We start from the raw sequence: 25045 nt of genomic DNA, 5'->3' as shown, positions 1-25045 counted from the left end.
GGTAGTGCTGGCCTTGAATGGTGAACCTTAGATACTTTCTGTGTGAAGGATGCAGGGGAATGTGAAAATATGCATCCTTGAGGTCCAGAGTTGCCAGGAAGTCCCCTTGCTGAAGCAGTGGGAGAACCTGTTGTAGAGTAAGCATATGAAAATGCTCTGACAGAATGTACATGTTGAGAGGTCTGAGGTCCAGGATGGGCCTGAGAGATCCGTCCTTTTTTGGGATTAGAAAGTTCAGGGAGTAAACCCCTGTTCCCCTTTCCTGCAGTGGAACAGGCTCTATTGCCCCTTTTTGCAGCATGACCTGAACTTCTTGCTGCAACAAGTGCAAGTGCTCGCCGGACATAGGACGGTTTTTTGGAGGTATGTTTGGTGGGATGGAAGTGAGTTCCAGACAATAACCGTACTGAATAAGAGATTTGACCCACCTGTCCGTGGTGATGGACCTCCACACGGGCAGGAACTGCTGGAGTCTCCCCCCGACCGGTGTGTGGTCGGGGGGCAGTGACAAGGCGTCACTGTTTGCTGGCGGTGGAGGACCTGGAGCTGTTATTTCCACGTCCTCTGCCCTTGACGTTGTTGCCACGGTATCCACCCCTACCTTTGTTGGTATATGAGGTTTGGGTGTTAGTCTTATAGAATTGTGTGGATTGTGACGCTTGACCCCTTGAGGTGCCTCTGTTATTGGAGCGGCGAAAGGAACCACCCCGAAACTGCTGGGACTGAAGGGCACCCATAGATTTAGCGGTGTCAGTGTCCTTCTTCATCTTTTCGAGTGTGGCATCTACTTCAGGTCCAAACAGGTGGTCTGGATTTACTGTTTGGTTTAGGATGGTGGTCTGAATGTCTGGTTTAAAGCCTGATATTCTGAGCCATGCATGCCTGCGCAGCAGAACGTTAGTATTGATGGCTCGCGAGGCGGTATCAGCCACATCTAGAGCACACTTGATGGAGGCATTGGTAATGAGTTTACCCTCCTGAATCAGCATTTCCGCACCCTCCTTATACTGATCTGGCAAGTGCTGTAGAAGTGTTTCTAGGGTGTCATAGTGTTCCCTATCGTAGCGTGCAAGTAGCGCCTGCGTGTTTGATATGCGCCATATATTGGCTGCCTGCGCAGCAATACGTTTCCCTGATGCCTCAAACACCTTTGATTCTTTGTCAGGGGGAGGAGCATCACCCGTGGTTTGTGAATTGGCTCGTTTTCGTGCGTTGGAGACAACCAAAGAGTCCAGTGGCAACTGTCCCTTGATGTATGTTGGGTCAGTGGGCGCTGCCTTGTATTTTTTATCAATGCGAGGATTGATAACTCTCGCCCGGGTGGGCTCCTTGAAAACCTCTGACGCATGCTTTAGCACACCTTTGAGCATTGGCAATGTCTTGACGGTCTTTTCAGCCACTGAGTAAGTGTCAAAAAGAAAATCGACATCCACTGGGTCGGCGTGGAGGTCGACATCATGGTTGGCCGCAGCTCTTTCAATCAAAGCGTTGAAGGCTGCAGAGTCCTCCGTTGGTGAAGTTTTTGCAGCAAAAAGCTGCGGCTCGTGTCCCGACTGAGGGTCCTCGGGGTCGCCTCCCGCAGACCATGGCTCATGGACATCCTCTGGTTCCGAGTATGCTGGATAATTATACTCGTCCTCCTCGTCTCCGTCACCCTCCCCAGCGTTAGAGTGAGTGGGTGAGAGGTCCAGACCCTGTGGAGATGTCGGCTCCATAGGGGCAGATGCACCGGCAGAGTCCAACTTCTTTTTAAGGGGAATATGGAAATGTTCCAACGCAGGCTCCGGAGTGATTTTCCTCTTGAGGAGAGAGAGCTTGCCTGTGTTGGCGTCGATGATGACCTCTCGACGCTCCTCGTCTGCCAGTGGTTGATGCCGTGTCTTCGGCACCACCAATGATGCCTTCGGCGTTGAAACCAGCTTTAAAGGCACCCCGGCCCCCTGTTTCGGAGCGAAGGCCTTCGGCGCCGTTCTCGGCGGTAGCGTGAAGTGAATCGGCTTCTGCGCTTTTGCCGGCTTCTGTGGAGGCTTGTGCGGCACAGCGTCCTTTGGCTCGATAGCCGCGGCTTCGTCCCGAATCCGTTGCAGGGACTCCGAGACCTTCTTGGTGAGGGATGGGGAGGGCCGGATCGGCTCGAGCGAGTCCTCCGAGTCCTGATTTGGGTCGGCGACCAACGCAGCCGTCTTCGGAGCCGACGCGGCACCTGCCTTCGCCTTATCGACTGGGATTGGTGCAGTCATAGGCTTGGGGTCGTCCTGACGCTTCTTCGGGGCCTTTTTATGGTCATCGACCTTCTTGGCGTCGACGCGACTCTTTAGTCGGAGGTCTTAGCCTTAGGCTTCGGCACCGTGGTCTTCGGATCGGCCATTTTGGCGTGGCTCTGAGGCTCGACAGCCATTTTGGATTTCTTCGGCGCCGAGGTCTCCGGCGCCTTTGACCCAACCAGTGCGACTTGCACTTTCGGTTTCGATCCTGATGGTGTTGACCCCGATGGCTTCACTTTCGGTTTCTGGACCGGGAGTGGCGCATCACCAATGTCCGTGGCCGGGCCAGGAGGCGGGGCCGTGGGACGAGTATTGAGGTTTTGGGTAAGGCCCGAAGGCGATCCCTCGACCTGGGCCTTATGATGGGGATTGACCCCGGAGTCAGTCTGAGGATGCTCCTCCTCTGAGCTATCCTCCACGGTGGCAGTGGCCCCGTCGTCGTCCCCTACCTCCTCTACGACTTCTTCGAACTCTTCGTCTCCCGCGTCGTAGTCTTCTTCGCCCTCCGACGCCGGGTTAGAGTCCGAAACATTTTTGATGGTGTCGTCTTCAACATCCTCTTCAAAGATGTTTGCTGGTGGGGGTGCCGAACTCTGGGCCTGCAGTTTTGCGGCCCGGCGTAGCTTGAGAGTCTTCTTCGACCGGAACTTGGAGCAGGCCATACACTTGGCCTCGTCGTGGTCCGGCGACAAGCACTTGTTGCACACAGGGTGCACGTCGATGTGCGGGTAATTTGAGGCACACACTGGGCACCTCTTAAATGGACTTCGTTCCATGTTGAAGTAGTGTGGAGCGTCGTGTAGGCCCGTCCGCGCCGACAGCACGCGGAAGGGCAGCAGTTGATCGGAGCCGATGAATAACCAACCCGACCGATAACAATACCGACGCTAGATCCTAAAGACCTTTTGGTCTCAAGTAAGGAAAGTTAAACAACTATCGATTCCGAGAGAGGGAACCGAAACATATCCGAACCCAATGGCGGAAAAAAACAATCTGGGGATGGAGTTGATGCCCATGCGCACTGTAGTCCAGGGGAGGAGCCACCTATCTTGTGATACTTCGAATACTCTTCCAGGACAACAATGTGCAATCATCCGGACCCAACATTAGGCGGCGATCTATGCACAGATGTGAATTCAGCAGCCCACATGCCTCGAACCTAAAGTGACAGCACCTGCAGCTCACTGAAACAGAATGCTAAAGTGATTGCTATGAGGGGAAAAAGTATTAAGGGTCTACTATCTGTAAGAACACTGGTACATGGGTACTGAGAGTGTGTACATAAAAATAAGAAACCTGTAGAAAATTAAGATCCCACTGCGGCACAAGAAACAGCGCAGGAGAAAATGTTTAGATCATTCAAAAACAGAAAACCTTCACAACTGGTGACTTAAACAACAGGGAGCTAAACTGGTAAAGGCCTTGCCAGACCAAGAACAAATAGAACTAGATCACATCAAAAAGTTTAACTTGAAGCGCAACAACCTGACAGTCTTTACACCGGGCCTTAAACTTCACCCAACCGTCAGGATAGATTGACTACACATGCATCGCTTCTGCAGGCAGGTCAGAACCACATAGTTGGTTCTGTTCCATCTTCATGCACAAAGGTGCAGGTTTCAGGTTGGAAGAAGGAGCCTGCACTGTTGCTGGGACAACAGGTACTCAAAAAAGGCGGGGTCTGAGATTTACAGCCACAAAGGTTTGGAAAAGCAGACCAATACGAGCTGAGCCCGGTCCCTCTTGACGCTCTTCAGGTCTCAGGAAAGCAGAGGCGGAAACACATAATGGAAACAGGAGCACCACAAAAGGAGGAACGCATCTGCTAAGGCAAGACAGAAACTCCATGGGCCATGTTTTATGTGCTCCGGGGGCGTAAGTGGTAAATGTACCCACTTTGTGTGCACAATGGTATTGCAGAAAGGGCCACAGAAGCCTGTAATGCCCATCCTGTAATAGGGATAGCACTGGCACACATGTAGAACCAGGGTTATCATGAAAAGGAATTCCCTCATCTGCATGGGGGCGTGGCCCGCGTCTACTATAGAGTTGGGCACAGAAGCAAACAGACTTAAAAAGGCTGTGCACTGTTATTGTGCCTTCTAAAGGCAGCCCTCTCAAGGGTTGTAAGGGGGTCCCATACCTCCTAGACATCCCCCTGCAGTCAGCACACCTGCAGAGGGACCTCTAACCCCTCGGCAAAGGTCAGGCGAGTTGCCACCTGTACAGAAAGAAACAGAGCGGCTTTGAGTTGTTGTATACCGTTTTAGGACCCTAGTGTACTTTTCCCAATTCCTGCCCTTATATAGGTATAAAGCACTGTATCCTTATATAGGCATAGAAATCATAACCATATTAAGACATAGCTCATGCAGTCCTAATACGGCATGGCTACTTCCACTAACTCTGAAATTCTACAACAATTTCTTGGAAAAACCCGCCTTCAGCAGTCAGGAACTTCCCCCTGCTTGAATATTGATTTATCCAAGAAGTCATGGAGTTTTCAAAGAACTGAGACTCTTTGATGACGTGTTATGTACAACCTTACATCAAACTCGGCACCTTCAAGGTATAAATATGCCCACACTGGTCCAAGCAAACACACCGTGGCTTGGAGCAGTTCGACTATCTACTTGCCCGACGCATCTTGCTGCAGCAAGTGCCGAAGGAAGCCGACCCTCCAGCAGACGCACTGAGAGAGACGCTGTCTTTTCTCCTGCTGAGAAATCCAGCTCCAGTGTTTCCAAGCTACGCTTGCGGTTTGTTGGGAAATCGAGTCCTGCGAGAGAAAGATACCAGACCTCCTTCATTCTAAAACTAAGGTAAGGAGCTGATAAGACCCTAAGAGAAACCTTGGATGGATTCTTGGCAGAAAGAATACTAAAACTTAAGCTACACCTTACTTACTCCTTCCCTCGTACTAGACCTAGGTTAGGTACACCGGGGTAGGCATATTTTAGAAGCACCAGTTGAGTACTTTTAGTATTTATTATTTATGTATGTATTATATGTATTTTATGGCTTAGAAACCATATCATGCTTTTACAGTATTATTTTATAATACTCTTCATACTGTACGCACTATACTTTGCAACTAGCATAACAATTGTAGCAATTCATTTCTTCTGTATGAGAAAGAAGACTGTTCAATAAATACCTTTTATTGAAAACGCCCGTCTTTCTATTTCTCTACACTTCTGGTGAAACGAAGCATGTACGATTGGCTGAGTAAAATAACTATCTATTGTTTCCGCGACTCTAGAGATACATTTCTTATTCTTGGGATACAAAGTTGTCATGTTTATGCGGTTGTCAGAAACTAATCCCATCGTGTTCATTCGAGAAAGTTTCTAGTGACCTCTGAGTTAGCTGGCACTCACAATTGAGTCTAATATGTTCGATAGAGACCTAGTCGACTTCAGTCCTACGTCTAATCTATAGGATATATTATTCCAATGCGCAGAGCCTATTGGGAATATAGGAACTACACTACAGAGTAGCTATTCCGTATAACACTGAATGCTCTGCCCTCAGGGCCGTGCGGTCCAGGCACACCCACAAGGCAAAAACTCCTTGAATTACCTCTGAGTACAGGCATCATTTGGGGTCAGCCACATGTCTGCTGACCTTGTCCACAATGTAATTAAGGGCGCTCGCCAAGTGACAGACCTCTGGAATCCCTTAAAGTTCCAGCCATTGCCATTGACTCAGTACCTCATGGCTCAGAATATGCAACACATCTCTGCTCTGGTTATTGAAGTAACAAATGTCGGAGAGGAAGCTCATCAGAACCTGAACAGGTTTGCCCTACGGTTGCCAGCCAGATGGCATGCAGCTCCAGAAGGCCGAATAAGTGCCCCTGCCCTACTGGAGATCAGAGTCCTCTGATCCCCCTCATCCAGGTGACTACCCAGACATGACACATTTGTCAACACTGTGATCTCTGGATGAGGAAGAGAAAATGGCCTGCCGCATGTCAGGTTGGCATCCGTCATCCACCACTGAAGGTTCAAAGCGTTCTCAATCCCCAGTGCTGCACCCATTTAAGGTGAAGGTTCAACTGCAGAACTTGCATGTGCCAGTGGGCAGGAGACATCAGCAGGGCACATGAGGCAAGGAGAACAAGAAGACATTAACAATCCAGGACTGATCACAGGGACGAGCCCAAAACATCAGGCTCATATCCTTAATGTCCTGGACTTGCTGCAGAGGCAGAAAGGTTTTGAAAGCCACCATGGTTAGGAAGACCCCTATATTGGCAATCCTCAGAACCTGCAGAGGAGAGATTTCATTTTGTTGCTAGAAATGGGAGGGTGTAAATATTTTAAACACCCTCAAAGAACCAGCAGTCTGAGATAATTTCCTAACCAGCTAGGCAAAAACAAATATTAATCCTGTCACCTACTGGCGAGAACAAACCAGTGAAGAGGGAAATCAGAACTGCTTGGCAGTTGCTGCAGTTGGCAACTGCTGTCATGCTTATGGGTCCAGCCTCTGCCAATATTGGCGAATAGAAACATTCAGCCAGGTACCCTTTCTTATGTTTTGCACATCTCCTCTCTCCTTTTATAATTATAGAAAAAGTTTTTCCCTTGGGTGAGGTTCATACTGTGCACACCCGTATTTTTTAAGCCATAACTTTCTATCACCTATCATGAGCTTGTAATGACATTCACTACTAATTCACTACTATCCATGACAATATAGTTCAAGCAGGACTTGCACACACAACATTGGTGACGTGTAATGTGACAGTAGATTATGACCCGTCATAGGATTGGTCATCACTCATAGCATCATTAATTTGTTGTACAGTGTCAGTATTTTACTGTTTATCCTGAAACGAAGTTTTTTGCATTTACAGATTGCCCCTGAGGAAGGGACACCTTAGTCCCGAAATGCACCGGGCACACCACAAAATGTTTAAAAATGTTTCTTAATTTATCACTTGTATGGAAGATTGTACAATGTTTATCATAACATATTGTTTTTCATGATTTCAATGAACCAGTGACATGCGTTTTGTTATTGTTGGAACAAGGAAACCTTAATACATACTTAGCATATGCATTAAATATTTGCATGAATTGCAGTATTACAATGTGTTTGAAAAATTGTTTTGAATAATTAATGTGTTGAATTATCCTGATGATTTAAAGGGAGAGTCTCTCCGGACTAAATTTGCACAGTGCGCAGCGTGCTCTGCCATTCGTGGCGTTTTTTGTATTTCGTGTTCTAGAGCCATGAAAGGCCATTCTTGAGATTTTTCAAGGCAAAGTCTGCTTTTTTTAAGAGCCTGGAGCCATTAAACACCATTTCCATCAGGGAAGCTCGCAAATCAACAAAGAAACAGATCACATGCATCCAGGCATGGCGCTGAACCAATACTCGGGTGCCGACAGCATGGAGAAGATAGTGATACCCAGACTGCCTGTTCAAAATGTATGTGGCACATGCAGTCCATTGTGAACCGTCTGATCGAACAACTTCCAAAACTTCTTAGGCAGAGCGTTCATGATCTTGTTCACGATATCCTCGAGAGCATCCCCATAGGCAAACCGTTTTAAGGGACCTCAGGGTCATATTGGCCAAAAAAAACCCACCCTCTTTTTGCAATGCAGCAACATGCTTTAATTCCCTGTCCAGAAGAGCTATGGGGTAGGTACTGGAGTTTGTTTTACTGCTAGAAGTCTGTACAAATAGGGTCTCTGGTATCAGATGCTATGCTAAAAAGGCCAGCTCCCCCAGGACAGACGTATGGTCCCAAGCAAAAGGAAAGCTCAAAGACAGCTCTCAGGAAAGCTTGAGCTATGCCACTATCTAATATTACATCAGGTTGGATCTTTACTTTTTTCTTCTACTCGTCTGGCGGGCCTCATTAAGTCATAGACCATTTGGTGCTATGTCCCTCCGCAAATGATGTCACACGTGCACCCAGGAAACCCCTCAGCGTGGTTGCCATGTTCAGATTAATTTACCCCTGGCAACCCTCTTGTGGCGTTGGCTTCCTATTGTTCTATACACTGATGTGCCTCCTCCTGTTGCATATACCTGTTCTTTTTGGGGCGACGGCAAGTTGGTTACATGTGAATCTAGAAATGTTTTCAAGATGCAGAACTACTCCTAAAGGTAAGCAATGATTTCATATTACAAATGAAATCTTTTCTTTATTCACATGCTATGAAATGATTCAGTAGCAGAATTCCCTCTCGCTGGGAGGGTGAGCTGGAGAGAGTTTGTATTAGCTAATATGCGTCCGTATGAAGCTGGCTCTGTATATACTATACCAAAGTGAGGTATAGTGTGCACAGAATCCAGTGGAACCCCAAAGGTAGGCAGAGGCAAAGTTAGATAGAACCTTACTCTCTATTTGTGGTAGTGTGGTCGAGCAGTAAGGCAGTATCAGAGGACAGTGTTAAGCACTTGTTGTACCCACTCAATCAGAAAATGATTTCACACACTCAAAGACTGAACTTCAGACCAATCGGTTTTATATAAAATATTCTTGTAGTTATTTTATTTTCTAGAACCAAGCAAGCCTGGCACAGGTAAGTTGGTAAATACTTTGCAGTAAATACACAGTTTGAAATGGAATTGTAAATGTACTTTGAAATGGTTACAGTTTGAATTACTGGTAATGCAATAATGTACATATACTGTGCATCAACTCTGCAATGAAAATTACATGTAAGTTACTTTTGTGTTACTTTTGTGATTACTTATTCTACTTAGTGTGATATGCCTAGATATCACACTGGGACATTTCCGAGAGAAAAGGTAAGTAAAATCAGTTTTGCACAATTGTTGTTTCTCAGGTTTCCATACAAATCAACTCCACACTTCATTCTGAGAAAAACAGTCAATGGATTCCTATGGAGAGAAATGAAGTTAATGGTTACCAGGTAAGTAATCAGTCTTTGGAGTTGAGCTTCCGGGGTTAGAACAAGGGTTCCCCCAGGGTCAAGGATGCATTCTCGTTACACCCTCAGCGGCACTAGGGGGGCCGGGTGCAGGGTGCTGAGGCCCAATGTTATCCAATGAGGGATGATAGGGGGCCTCAGGTTGGTGGCTGCTGGCAAGCAGGCCACTGGGTTGTGGGAGCAAAGTTCCTGGACTTTTGCTCAGGGCAAATGGGGAAACAAATCAGCCCCAAAGGTGCCTCCTCAGCAGGGCTAGAGCGGCCGGGTTCGACATCGGTCGCCCCGTTGGTTTCAATGGGAAACCTCCGGTTTGCAAAGGCACTGCAGACTCGGGCCGAAGGTCTTCTGGGTGCGACCACCACTTCGAGAGGTAAGTTGGGAAGTTAGGGGTTGGTTAGGCACCGTTGGTTTGGGCACACAAGACTGTGGGGCGTCGGCTGCTGGGGTGCCTTTTGGGGTCAGATATTCTGATCAGCACCTGGTCGCGGTTAGGGGGGGCCTTCTGGATTTAGGCTGCAGGCGTCGGCTGGAGGCTTGAGGCAGGTTAGGGGTTGCCGGATCTCGGGTCAGGATCGTCGGGGTGCCCTCCTCGTGGTGTTTGCCCACTCGAGCTCGGGTCGTAGACGGGTGGTGCAGAATTGGGCGGATTTGCAGTGTCCGTCAGGAGCCAGAGGTCGCAGGTGAACAAATCCGGTGTTTGAACTTGAAGGCAGGTTGGACACTAGAGGTGGGTTAGTTTTCAGTGGGCATGTCTAAGATGCCCTCTGTGTGCAAATTTGCATTACATCCCACACTGGCATCAGTGTGGGTTTAATGTGCTGAGAAGTTTGATACCTCACTTCTCCGTTTTGAGTGTAGCCATTATGGTGCACTACACTTACAATGTCTAAGAATGGACTTAGACAGTGTAGGGGTACAGGGCTCATGCACCTGTACCCTCACCACTGGTATAGTGCAGCTAGAGGAATATAGTGCAGCTAGAGGGGTGACTGAGCTATGCCAGGGCAGTGGGTTATAGGCATGGCACACGGGATGTGTGCCATGTCGACTCTTCACTTTGTTCTGCTCCAAGACACGCAGCCTGTAAAGGCAGTGTGTGAGTGTCAGGGTACAGGACCTCTAAGGGTGGCACAATAAGTGCTGCAGCCCGTAGAGGCCCGCTCTGGTCACATTGCCCTGGGTACCTGTAGTACCATTTACCAGGGGCTGACCTGTGGCCAGAGATGCCAATTGGGTTTAGGCTTCAATACAGTTTTAGGGAAAGAACATAGGCCCTGGGTACCTGATTAGCAGGAGCCCAGGGCACACTCAGTCAAAGTACATGAGCAATTCAACAAAAAGTGGGGGCAACCATGCAGAAAAAGGGCACTTTCTCAAAGCGTCATAGTACTTTTTGTCCCAGCTGTGCCTCTTTATTAGCTTGAATACCACACAGAAATGCTAGTGAATATATGCACTGGAGACCAGTGACCGCCAGGCAGACGTCGTTTATAGAAACCGCAATGAATGCGAGTTTCACTCAATTCTTCCTCGTGCAGTGCCCGCTTGGTTTCCCTTTGAGCGTCACTCCTGCTGTATTGTAAAAAATTTTGATTATTCAGACTATCCATCTTGATATAGTTGTCTGGCAAAACTTTAGTCTCGGAGACAAAGGAGATGAAAAAACACTTTGCGGATTGCTTTTGTTTCCTGCAGGTAATATAGAAATGCTCTTTGTGAAGGGCTTGTTCAGCCTGAGAATTTGGCTAATGGAAATAAACTGGCAGTTGAATGGCTTAATTGACATGAAAATGTGAGATCACCTTTGGCAAGACAGAGGGTTGGTTCTTATTACCACCCTGTGTCAGAATTTTCAGATCCGGTTCTCGTGTTGTCAGGGCCTGGAGTTCACTCAGCCTTCGTAAAGATGCAGCAATTAAGAAGTCTGTTTTGAGTGTTATGCGAGTGCTGCACAGTGTGAGGGTTCAAAGGGTGATTTCATGATCTGGCTTAGCATTAGGTTTAAGTTCCATATTGGTGTGGGGGCTGCCCTTGGTGGCGCAATCCTCGTTGCTTCCTCTAGGAATCTCTTGGTGACTGGTATCCAGAATAAACTGAGTCCTATGATGCCCCATGTGTAGACCACTATAGCTGACAGGGGCTCCTTAAGTGAGGCATTGAAGCATCCTTCATCCAGAAGGTAAGTGAGGTATTCATCCAGCAGGTAAGTGAGGTATCTGAGGGTAGTGGTGAACTGAGTCCAGCCTTTCCCAGGTCATGTCCTTTCACACCAGTGCCTGTTCCTGTTCTATTTTGCAGTGTAGCATTTTCTAGTGTTAGATCTAGCGATTGATACAGTAAACTCGATCTCAAATAAGAGTATGTGTACTGGATCACACCATATAATACAGGAGGAGTAACCTTACATATATTGATATACCAGGCAGATGATATATATAGGCAGAAAGGGAATCTAGCATAGAGATCTGACAGTCCTGATGAAAGCTGGTAGAGAGACGGATTCCAGCAGAAACATGTCAACTTTTATGCAGCACAGTGGGGTGAAGGGTGCATAATGCACTCCTTTTACCACCATATCAGGGTATGAATTACCTTTTTTATCCCTGACAAGGGAATCCAGGAATAAAACTATTAGTATGATATACCCTTAGTTAATTTTAGACTCATTATATGCACCTTCTTTGGAACCTCCTTTTCTATTTGTCTGTATTGTTTCCCCCACCCTATTGCTCTGCTTCAAGCATTGGTCTGTTCTGAGGCGTCGCAGCAGCCCTATGAAGAAGCATGCCACAGTACGTTGTGGGTGCGGGCAGTTTTTTTTTTACAAAGTAATGTGCTTTGCTACAACTTGTTTTGTAGACTGACACTTGATAAAAATTGTGACTATAGGAACCTTACTTCTTTTCTGTGTGTTGGCAATTGTAAATAACCAAACTCTATGACTTCAAGAGCCAGATCGCCAGCTTGAGTTCTTTGGGATTTGGATGCCTGATTTCCCCATGACTCTGAATGAGGAGACTGGAGGTGAGATGCAGCTTTTGGTGTGGAACTACAGACAGCTCCAGCAGGGTAGTGAACCAGGGTTGACGTGCCCATGAGGGAGCTAAGAGAATCTGTGTGAGGGATGTTTGCCTGAGCTTCTGAACTACTAGCAGAATGATTCGGAGAGGCGGAAAAGCGTGAGCAAAACGTCAGCACGCGGAGGCGGCGTCTAAGTACTCCGACGACGTCATCACGGCGCCCACGACGCCGACGACGGACGCGGAGCCGCAGACGATGCCTACCGACGCGCAAGGGTACTGCTACGCAAAACTTTCCGGATCCAGTCTGACGCCTGGGGATATTCTAAGGTAAGGAATCTATCACTAACGTGTCTCTTTCAGATGTATAGCCCAATTCCAAACAGCTTGTGCTAGGCATGACAGTTGGAGAGAGTGTGTCCTCCCTGTTTTTGTGTATAGTACATAGCTGTCATGTTGTCCGTGCGTTCTAGGACTGCTTTGAGTATGAGATGAATCTAAAAGGCTCTGAGCACTAGAAACACTGCTAGTAGCTCTAGGTGATTTATATGGAGACTTATGTGCTTTAGACTCCACAATCCTTGGATTGTGTGATCCTGTAAGTGAGCACCCCAACCAGTGAGCGATGTGTCTGCTGTGAGCACAGTCTGTGGAACAGGGTCGATGAAGGGCCACCCTTTGGATACATTTTGTGGGTTCCACCACTGCAGAGCGCAATGGATGTAGCCATCTACCAACTCTAGATCAGTCAATCGCCTGGTTACACTTCCTTGCTAAACATTCTTGAAGAGGACGCATGTGAAGACTTGCATGGGGAACGATCACGATGCAAGACGCTATAATTCCTAGCAGTTCCACGAATACTTGGCTGGTAGTGATTGGATGTGCTGAAACTGAATGAGAAGAGATTGAATGCTGAGAATTCTGGCGGTATTGGAAGAGGCTAGAGCTTTTTGAGTGTCTATAGTGACTCCCAGATAGGTCTTTGTGTTTAAAGGTTGCTGATGGAACTTCAATGCATTCACTGTAAACCCTAGTTGGTGTAGTAAGTGAATCGTGGCTTGCGTGTGTTGGAGACACTTCTGGTAAGTGCTAGCTTTGATGCGCCAGTTGTCCAGGTATGGGAAGACGTGGATGTGCTGTCTTCTCACACGAGCTGCGACTACTGCCAGGCATTTGGTAAGTACTCTGAGAGCAGTGGCGACTCCAAACAGTAGTACTTTGAATTGGTAATGTTGACTTGCTATCACAAATCTGAGATATTTGCGATGAGAGAGGTGAATTGGAATGTGGAAATATGCATCCTTTAAGTCTACAGTAGATAAAGTCGCCCTGTTGTAAAAGTGGGAACACTTGTTGAAGTGTCACTGTATGGAAAGGTTATGACAGCATTTAGTGGTTTAGTTCTCTGAGATCCCGAATAGGTCTCAAGGAGCTGTCCTTTTTGGGAATTAGAAAATACAGGCAGTACGCACCTGGCCCTTGATATTGTTACGGTACTGGCTCTATGGCTCCTTTTAGCAATAGAGGCTGGGCTTCTTGTTTGAGCAAGTGCAAATGTTCTGGTGACATTTTGTGAGAACAAGGTGGAATGTTTGGAGGATTAGTGGCAAGCTTCAGGCAATAACCACGTTGCATAATTCCTAACACCCATTTGTCTGTTGCTATGGATTGCCAAAGGGGGAGGAATTGTAAAAGACGTCCCCCGACAGGTGTTAAATGATCGGGAGCAAAGATAGGTAAATCACTGTTTGTTAGGGGAAGGGAAATTATGGGGTGTGGAACCCTTGCTCCTACCTTTGCCGTTGTTCCCTCCATATCCTCCTCTAAAAACGCCTCTTGTGGAGGAAGATTGATTGTTGCCTTTTTAAGAGGAAACATTGTTGTCTGAGGAGGTGGTCTTGGACCCCCCACAGTAGAAGGAGCGACGAAAGGAGCCACGATTTGAAGGATAGCGTAGGGTTCTCATAGATTTAGCTACCTCAGTGTTTTTTCTCATTTTCTCCAATGCCCGATCTACTTTCGGCCCAAAGAGATGCTTTTTATCAAACGGAGTATTTAAGGTGGATTGTTGGACTTCAGGTTTGAAACCGGAAATGCTTAACCAGGCGTGCCTCCTGAATAACACACTAGTGTTAATCTCTTTAGCTGTGGTGTCAGCAGCATTTAAAGCACATCTAATAGAATAATTGGAGATTAGTTTTCCCTCCTGTACTAAATCCTGAGCTTTAGCTTTGTGCTCATCTGGGAGATATTAGAGCAATTATTCAATTTTGGCCCAGCGCGCTCTATCAGACCTGCCTGGGCGGCTATTCATTTGCCAGATGTGTCTAATAATTTTGACTCCTTGTAAAGGGAGATTGGGGGGAGGCGTCTCCATAGGTTTGTGAATTGGTACGTTTATGGGCAATAGAGACAACAAGTGAGTCTAGTGGTGACTGGCCCTTAATAAAGACTGGATCAGCTGGATCAGGTTTATACTTGTTGTCTACTCTGGGAGTCAGAATACAAGCATGAACGGGGTCTTTGAATATGTAATCGCCATGTCTCATCATGCCTTTGAGCATAGGGAGAGTCTGACTAGATCTGTGTGTACTACTCAAAGTTTCAAACAACAAGTCCTCTTCTAGGATTCTTTGTGTGGGTGCACCCCGTGATATTATGCCGCATTAGCAAGCAATTCCAAATACCCTACATTGTCGTCAGGAGGAGAAGGTTTTGAAGGGTAAAGGTCTGGGTCATTATCTGTAGGTGAATCAGTATCGTAGTCTTTCCAGGGATATACAGGTAATTGAGTATACCCATCATCATCATCTTCAGGTTGTGGTGGTGGAGAGTTGGTTGGTGTGATAAGTAAACACTCTAATGCAGGTGGTGAAGATGTAGGGGAACGTGGTGGAGGAGGAGAAGGGTTAGTACCAACATTTTTCCTCTTTAAAGGAATGGTAAATTGTATGTCTTCCGACTTAGGTTTGCACTTCTGAGAAAGTTTGTTAAGAAGATGTCCTGTATCAGGATTTATATAAAGTTGCTTTTGTTTAGGATCTGATATGGGGGTAGGAAGTCGAGAATAGGATTCTGCAGCTTCGAAGGAGCATTTTTCTGTTTCGGCAATGAAGACTTCAGACCTTTCGGCTGGAAAGTTTGGGCTCCGAAGCCGTTTTCCATTTCAGCATTGAGGGCATCGGCTTCAACGCAGTCTTCATCTTTGAGCCCAAAGGTTTCGGCTCAGTGCTTGACTTTGGTCAACTCGATCCCAAGCCGGAAGGCTTAACAATATGCTTCGTTACCGAGCCGGGAGGAGGGACGTTAGAAACATCTTCTCGGTGCCGGCCTTGGCCCGAAGGTAGAGGTGGAACCGAAACCTTTTGCATAGTCCGAGTTGGATTTCTGGGCAAGGGGTGTTCGGTATTCACGGGACCTTGACCTTGAGTTATGTCGTCTTCCATCTCGGAGTCTGATCCAGGAATAGATACGGGTTTCTCTTCCTGCTACTCTTCGGCCCCTTGTGCATTAAATTCTTCTGGCTCAGATCCTTCACCAAAGATGTCCGGCGTGTATTCGATGTTCTGGGTTTGCATTTCACAACATCTGGCCTGACGATCACAGAGCGTTTTCTTGGATCGAAACAATCTGCACGTGTCGCAGTCTTGTTCATTGTGCTCTGGAGATAAGCACAAAATGCACACTTTGTGCGAGTTGGTGCGTGGATATTTTGCGTGGAACTGAGGACAGAATTTGAATGGAGTCTGTTCCCATCGACTGCGAGGTGGCCCGACGCGATTAGGCCCGACGGCCTTCCACAAGTCTTCCGATTGAAATAGACATTTTTTTCGACTGATACGATACACTGAGAAGTGGGATATGCGTATGAAACAATACCGACGTGGGTATAGTAGATTGCGCACCGGGGGGAACCTGAAAAACAGTTTCATACCGGAACATCTGAACCCGATGTTAGAAAATAAAAATTTTACAATGGAGTCGATGCCCATGTGCACCATCACCGAAAGGAGGAGTCAACTTACCGCATGACTGGAAAGACATCTTCGAAGAAAAATAACCTGAAAACATCCAGACCTAACACATGATGGCAGGAGTATGCAGTGCAGAATGGTGCATCCTTGGATAGCCAGATGCCACACTTCTCTGGAAGTGGTCATCAGAGAGAGAAGGAACTTGTTGGCCCTATTGACTAACAATTGTGTCCTACACTGAGGGCCTTTTTTTAAGAGCAATACGGCACCCATGTCACCAAGAACTCAGATCTCAACCAAGGAAGAAAGGAGGACTGCCCGGCAGCACTGAGGGGCAAGGACCAGGAAAGGTAGGATGCACCGATGAGAAATGCACCTGCTGCATCTGGTGGCTAGCGAAGAGAGGGACTGTGCCTGCTATGTCCTGCTCAAGTAGAAGACATCTCCACTGACATGTCAAGCCATGAGAACTCCTATAGGAAGCCAGCTGACTGGCTTCTTGTTCGCAGTACGGAGACACAACAGCTAAAGAAGCTTGCTGGGGCAAGTTGGTAATCCAAAGTCTTTAAGTCGCTACCACCAACGCCGTGCAGCACAGAGGACCAAGACCTGATGCACAGGCTTGCACCAGAGTTCGAAGAACTCAGGAGTGCTGTAGGAGAATTTCTGGGACCCTCAGTAGGCAAGTTATCAACTAAGGAAGGATTGGCCTGTGACTGCGACAAAAGACATTTGATAATCCAGTGGCGAGTGGACTTTGGCCAGAACAGAGAACTTCATGGCAGATTGACCTTGCAAACAGGACCCCCCTCACCATCTCCATGGACCGAGGAATCCCTGAAGGAAGACCCCCCTAACGATTGCGTCGCATCCACAGCATCCTTAGTGCACCTTCAGCATCCATATACTAGATGGTGGAACTATGCACCACATGTGAATCCAGAAAGGATTCACACTGGAAAACAAGCATTCTAGGCAGATGTAATGTGGGCCTATGACCGGCAGATGTTTAATGCAGTTGTGGCACAGTATAAAGCCTGTATTATTTTTTGGTACATTTTGCCTAGCACACTTCCGATTTAGGTTTTTGGGGAAGTAATGAGCACCAACAAAAAGTTTTGAAGCAAAACTCCAGACCCATGCCAGAGAGCGCACAAAAAAGGAACTGATGTCAGTGTGCAGGGAAGGCGCCTACATATGTCTCTGTGCCATCATTTCCAGATTCCGGGCAATGGCACCTTATGCTATGCCACCACACTAGGTGCGCTGAGGCTATAGCAGAAAGACTTCCGGATCCAGTATGGGGTCAATTCAAAATGTGAGGAATATGTGGTTGGAAGTATCCATCAGAAATGCAAGCACTTGCAAAAGAAATAAATAAATGCTCTGTACTAGCCTACTTTATGTGGTGTGCTTCAAAATGGTTAATATAGTTTGATTCATATGTACTGCAATCATGTACAAACACCCAGTCCCAATGACCTAAGTATTCTATTTTCCACACACCCCATGAGATTTAGTACCTTGGCAAATTTGCTTCCATAATCGGTTGAGGAAGAGACTGCATGAGCTTGACTAAAGCAAAAGCTAATGGAACTCTCACTATTTCATCCTCATTCACAGCCTTCGACTTTGTCAGTTTATGCTCCTCATCCCTCTTTACCTGTAATAGAAATAAAAACAACAATCAGGGAAACCATGTCCTTGCAAGGTACAGTGATATCTGTAGCATGAAATTACCACAAACACTACAGTTTAACATTAAAGCTAACTGAGAATGAGCCGTTTTATTAGCTAGGTAAAGGAAAACACAACTAAACATCTATAACAAATGTATTTTTGAGAGCATGTGTAGCCTCTTTAGTATGTAATGCACCCCAGTCATACAACACATGGCAGGAGATTAGATCTCAGGTAGACCATGGGCCACGAGACACAACAAGAGATAAAGATAGTTAGAAAAAATAGAAGACTGTAATGAAATCAATGACATGTTAGGGTTTCTTTTTTACATAAAATTGGTCTAAGCTCCACCTGTGATGTGATTGTCATGCATTTCCAAAACCTGGTGTAAACACCATTTGTATGAAAAAACCTTAATCCATGAAATACTCATTTCTGAGACTTCTATCCATTAATAAGGACGTTGAAATAAGGCTGTTCTGGTACACATAGGGGATCATTTCTTGATAAAAGTAAACAAAGACATTGATACTTGGGGCTAGCCCCCAAATAAACAACAAACAAAATCCAAAATACTAATGCCAGGGTTTTGGACATACAACCCAACCATGTAAAAACCCAGTTGGTTTAATTGGATCTACTCACAATGAGTACCATATAACAAAGCTCGCACTACTACTAAAACACACAACAGTAACAGCCTACAAACTAGCACTCAATAGGCAAGTCCCTTAGTGGAAGTAAACTTTCTGTATAATATAACCCAACACTCTGTAAATTACTCAAATTAAAAGTCCATATATAAAAATGAGCGAATCCAAATGGTGTACCCAAAATTAGCAACTTTTCTTGACTCCGGACGAAACAGACCAGGAGATGGTCCAAACTTACATAGCACAATATAGGTTGTAAATGTGTGGTCAATCTGTTGTAAAATTGCTAAACCATCTATCAAAATGCCTGAATAATCTAATGTACATAACTATATTTATTTGACTTTTAAAAGATATCACCCAAAATTCATTCTGGGTCCTTCATGACAATAAAATACTTATGGCACATGGCAATGGTTTACATTAAAAAAAATGCCATCAATATAGTAGTTTTTGCACCAATCTATATGAAATACAGAAGCAGCTCAAGCACACCTCATTGTTTTAGACCAAAGGGTTCAATTTAGTGGTACAGAATATCATAAAAATCCACCTTCAGTAATGGGGACTGTATTTGTGAAGCAAATGAAATGACAGGCTCTACAGTTTTGCATGTGTTTATATTCTATGGTTATGAATAACAACCCTAAAATGCTGCAGGCTGCTACTCACATAGCCGATCGTCAATAAGAGATTGTTATGTCACATCATAGACACATGGTTCACTTGGAGAGTCTGACAATACTTGCACCTGATTTATAAAGATGAGTATTGTATTGTAATTGCATTTATATAGCGCTTACTACCCCTGGCGAGGCGTCGAAGCGCTTTTTCGGCGAGTAGCACGCTACTCCGGGACGCATAGAGTATTCGTGTTGAATTAGTATAGTGAAACATGCAAGTACATTTTAAGTGGTGGATAGGTTAGTCCGATTTTTTGGGATTTGGAATGATAGCAGAAGGATAGGAGGACAAAGGTTTGTATTTATATAGCGCTTGTTGACGCACGCTATTCAGGAAGCCTACAAAGGACTAATGTTGAATTAATATGGTGAAATATGAAGTAATTTCAGTGGTGGATATTAGTCAGTTACTTGGAGTGAGAAGGATAGCGGAGGGATAAAAGGGGAAGAAAGATTTGCATTCATATAGCACTTGTTACCCCTGATGGGTGTTGAATCCCTTTTCTGGCGAGTAGCACGCCACTCCGGAACCCATAAAGGATTACTGTTGAAAATTAGTATAGTAACAAAAATATGAAGTAATTTGGGTAGAGGATATGTTATTCAGTTATTTGAGTAGTATATTAGTATAGTTTAATATGGAATTTGAGAAGTGAACATGTTAGTCTGTTGTTTTCGATTGAAAAGGATAGTGGAGGGATAAAAGAGTGAACGTTTTTTTTCATTTTTAGGTCTTAGCAAAAGGAGGAGGCTTTTGGGTGAGTAAAAAGGAGTTTTGGAGGGGAGGACTCAGAGGAAAGAGTTTAGAAAGGTTTGTTTTAGGGGATCGGTATAGTAAAAGAGGTTTCAGATGATGCAAGGAGGGGTTGAGTAGGAGAGAGTCTAAAAAGGGTTATTTTGGCAATCACAGTAGTGGTATGGGGTTTAGGATAAATGAGAGAGTGGATGTAGAGGATATATTGATAGATGTATAGGATGAGAGATAGGGTAGTGCATTGGAAGGAGTAGTAGAAGAAGTTTGAGATGAGTTAGAAGGTTGGGCTAGAAGATATATTGAGCGAAGTATAGGCTGAGAAATAGGGTAGTGCATTGGATAAGCTTTTTCAGGAGAGAAGTAACAGAGACACAGATCCAAGTACATGGAAGGTACATAGATGCACAATGGAAGTATGTACATGTAGACCAAAGATGATTTTTATTTATTTATTATTATTTTGTTTTCTCTCAACAACATAATTATTTAACATGTTTATACAAAGTAATACACAAAGATAGGTACATATCTATAATGGGAAAAAAATGCTTGTATGCAGAGGGATATGCTGTAAATTTCTGTTTGAGTATGGTGCTTATGTGGGGAAGAGCCAAATCTTGAGTAGTTTTCTGAAGATAAGGTGGTTGTCAGCTGACCTTATGTTGGAGGGTAAAGAGTTCCATAGTTTGGCTGCTTGAACAGAGAAGGATGTGCAACCCATGTTTTTTTCTTGTATGGTGGGATTTTGAGGCGAGATGCTCCTTTAGAGCGGAGGTTCCTTTGTTGAATGTGTTTGGTGATTTTATTCCTGATGAAGAACAGTCCCATTCCATGTATTGCTTTGTGGGTGATACAAAGCAGCTTGAACATGGATCTTCTGGCAACCGGTAACCAATGCAGGGCTTTCAAGGCAGGGGAGATGTGGTCTCACGGTTTGATATGCAAGAGTAGTCTTGCAGCCGAGTTCTGAATCCGTTGTAGTCTTTTCATGGTCGTTAAAGGTGATCCATGGTAGAGGCCATTGGCGTAATCGAGTTTGGACAGAACAAGGGAGATGGTAGCTTGGACCTTGTGTGGAAATCCCAAATGAGGGAAAATCTGTTGCAGCGTTTTTATAGAAGCAAAGCTTAATCTTGCTATTTCATCCACTTGCGGAACAAAAGGGGGTGGTGATGGACGGAGCATCTGAATCAAACACTCACACCCAGTGAAAAGATCTGGGTTTAATCCATCACCGTTCTTTAGCCCACTCTGCCACCCCAGTTCAGACATGGCTATATGCAAATCAGTCTGACCCTGTGCCTCATGGGAACAGTCCAGCCCGAACTGCCAAGCCATGTCTTCCCTGCACCGGAAACAAGCTTGCAAGGACCGGTTTCTGGCATTCCAGCAGTCTTCAGCCCGGCTTGCTTGAATCCAGTGGCAAAGTGAGCAAGGGACTCATGTCTGAGCATACCCTGCCACACTTATGGTGGCCAAAAGCGGTACAAAAGGGTGTGGTGATGGACGGAGCATGGCAGTTCGGGCTGGACTGTTCCCATGAGGCACAGGGTCAGACTGATTTGCATATAGCCATGTCTGAATTGGGGTTGCAGAGTGGGCTAAAGAACGGTGATTGATTAAACCCAGATCTTTTGACTGGGTGTGAGTGTTTGATTGATTCAGATGCTCCGTCCATCACCACCCCCTTTTGTACCGCTTTTGGCCGCCATAAGTGTGGCAGGGTATGCTCAGACGTGAGTCCCTTGCTCACTTTGCCACTGGATTCAAGCAAGCCGGGCTGAAGACGGCTGGAATGCCAGAAACCGGTCCTCAGAAGCTTGTTTCCGGTCCAGGGAAGACATGGCTTGGCAGTTCGGGCTGGACTGTTCCCATGAGGCACAGGGTCAGACTGATTTGCATATATCCATGTCTGAACTGGGGTGGCAGAGTGGGCTAAAGAATGGTGATGGATTAAACCCAGATCTTTTGATCATGTGACTGGAGTTATAGTTTGAAAGGTAACTAGTTCAGTATTAAGAAAAATGACATCTAGGATATGTCCAGCGGTGTGTCTCAAATTGTGGAACATCTGATGCAGGTTCAATGCGTCTGGGCCGGTGATGATAGTTTGTCGATGGGTCATATTGGGTTTATCAAACCAAATGTTAAGGTCACCCAGAACGCATAGGTTGGAGTGTATTGTTATCAGGTTTGAAACTGTGTCTAGAAGTGCGTCCGGGAATGTTGCTTTGCTAGGTGGAGGTCTGTAAAGGAGCAGGAAGTTACAGGAGGAAGATGGTGTAGGATTGCATCTTGTTAGAAGAGCCTCACAATTCTTTATGGAGATGTTAATTTTAGTGATATGTATTGTTTGCCTGAATAAAACAGCTAGACCACCTCCTTTATTGGCTATACAATTTTGGGTGATTATTTGATAGCCTAGAGGAATGGCTTCATGCAGGACTGGAGCCATATCTTCTCCCAACCATGATTCGGTTATGAATAGTATGTCTGGTTTTACATCGGTGAGAAGGTCGTAGATGTGATGCTTGTTTTTAGGGAGGGATCGAGCATTTATAAGTAGACAGTTTAGTGAGTGGCCTTTGGTGATGGTGGGCTCAGGTGCTCATGCCTCACAAACCTGCTTTAGAATTTTGGGTGCTCTGCAAATGTACAAGAACAATATTAAATGAAAACTTTTTCTCATGATAGCTGATGTTATGTACTACTGTCTGAAACATTTAAATCATGGTTTTATGCTTTTCACATTTTGGATAATATGAGCGCTGAGGACGCATTAAAGTGTTCTAAAAGTTTGCAGCTGTGACAGTCAGATCTGATAGAGGATGATCTGATTGATTCAGAAACCAGGGGTAGACAATCGGAGGTCAACGTTTCTCCTGTGAATGATACCTTGTTACTTGCTTTCATGTTACAACGGTTGCTGCAGTAATAAGAAGTATAAAGAAATTGAGGCGTAAAAGCTCTTTTTCCCTAGAACCGTCATAGCTAACAAAACAACTGTAGTTTGCCAGGTTTGAGAGTGTCTCCTTAAAGCACATCGCTACATTTGAACTCAATCAACTGTATAAAGAGATAGAACGATGCACAAAGTGCAGGAAACATACGGATAACCTCTAGTGTTAAAAGATCACTAACAATGTATGAATTCAAACTGGCAAAGATGTATAATTCCGAGAGAAACAAGCATTTATAATGAAGATACCAATAAAGTAACATAACCTGACGCTTTCAAATGTCTTATGTGTACAATAACGTAGTTTCCAGTCATCAACAAATACATCATAAATCCCATGTTTTTCCCTGCCCCTTGGATGGTACCCACCTTAGCAGCGAGACACTTCTGTAACTTTGGTAAGATGTTGCCAGTAACCGTTTCTTGTATGTGTTGAATCAGACACTCCAGTTCCTCTTTATTTCTAGGAAGGAATGAAATCTGTTTTTTAACTTGTGTTCCCTTAGACACCCCCACAGCTTCATGTTGTTCTGGCTGAGTCACGCTTTCCTCAGTTGTCTCTTCAAGTGTGCTTCCAGGATGTCCATTTTCCTCTTCCATCTCCTCATCAAGTTCAACTTCTAATTCCATAACTTCGTCCTCGGTCTCTTGACTAATTGGCATGGCACCTGTAAAAATAAAAGGAAAAACATAAACTATGGGAAAAGTACAGTAGTGTTGCTGCCTGTGGGTATTTACTTACATGGTTTAACATGTTTAAATGTTAATCAACAAATTATCATGTATTATACATGTATGACAAGTTAAAACATCAAGACCTGCCACTAAACACACTATTTATATACATTAACTGGTGCCAATCAGTCCATTATAAATAAGAATGTCACAGACAAACCAAAGAGAAATCTCCAGCAGTGACATGGAGAAAACAATACAATGATAGAAGATGTTAATCTACAAGTATACTTTGCTGTGAAAGCAAATATGTCTTATGAGGAACTTTATCACATTCATTGCAACTGTTCAATGATTCTCCAAGCAGTTCTTTACTGAACTGCCAATGGATGTCCTCTAAAGGACTTCAGTTAAAGGGCGATGAGGCAATAGAGACTGCATCAAACATCTGTTAGCGAAATACGTTATTTGAGGTGAACAGGAAAATGGTCGCAATAGTTTCCAACCAACAAAGAGATGCTCATCAAAAATGACATCAATTCTAGAATATAAAATCAAAAAGCATTCTTAAAACATAGGAAATGTAGCATCTACTTTGCCTTGGGGAAAAAAAGAACGGGGGGAAAAGGTTAAAGTACTTTTGCATTGTTGATTAACATGAAGATTAGCCACTACATTTAAAAAGACCAATGTTCTGACTGACAGATTACACAATTTTAATGAATTACTGAGAAAGAAAGATCTCCTGCTATACTGCATGACTTATTACATCCGTGGGGCAGTATCATTGCTGCAGGGTATCATAACCTCATAGTCTGAGCGAAATGTCTCATCACGTAAGCCAAAAGTAGGTCGAAATTCAACTCAGTGGGGTTAAAAAAGAGAAGGGAGCCCTATTGTTAGTTCCCTAAAAGTCCAGTCCCTAAAAACAGAACACTATTTTTCTTCCCAGTATTTTTTAAATAAAGGAGGCAGAGCTGGCTGCATTCCATAATACTTTTACAGCCATGGATTTTTGGTGTGCACTCTTTTCTATGTTTTGCTGGTGAGAAATAATTTCCAGTTGTTACAGGGTCCGCAGGGACGCAAGGAGGAAACTAAAATGATAACTGAAAGCTTATTCATGTCGGCTGAGTAGCTCGCAGGTCCTACAGAAGCAAATTGTTAATTCCACCTGTGAGAAGTTGGCCTGGTATGTGATGCTCACTAATTCTAGTGATCACCTTGTACCATGCCAAGCAACCCTTATGATGATTGGTTGTAAGTCAACCTTATAGACCAGCTATCCTAGTAGCGTGGACAAAGCAGTCTTAGGCTAAACTCTGTAAAGACATGTGAAGCAAGCTGTTTTACCATACACAGTCCCCTTGAATACCAAATGAAAGGACACCACACAGATATATATTAAAAAGATATATATATTTTTATTTACTACAAATATCCCCTATACTCTTTAT

The 25045-nt window shown here is 45.0% G+C and overlaps 1 protein-coding gene across 1 annotated transcript in view; it reads right to left on the bottom strand.

Moving 5' to 3' along the window:
* Positions 1-25045, bottom strand: part of UTP20 (UTP20 small subunit processome component) — a 1022377-nt gene that overhangs the window by 360052 nt on the left and 637280 nt on the right. The window contains exons 41-42 of the mRNA XM_086919130.1: positions 23283-23581; positions 17705-17844 (exon numbers count right to left, since the gene is read on the bottom strand). Coding sequence (XP_086775256.1) covers positions 17705-17844; positions 23283-23581 — 439 coding nt within the window. The remainder of the gene's footprint in view (positions 1-17704; positions 17845-23282; positions 23582-25045) is intronic.

This window comes from Lissotriton vulgaris, chromosome 1_1, assembly GCF_964263255.1.
Source record: "Lissotriton vulgaris chromosome 1_1, aLisVul1.2, whole genome shotgun sequence".
NCBI lineage: Eukaryota > Metazoa > Chordata > Amphibia > Caudata > Salamandridae > Lissotriton > Lissotriton vulgaris.
This window is presented reverse-complemented; position numbering and strand designations above follow the sequence as displayed.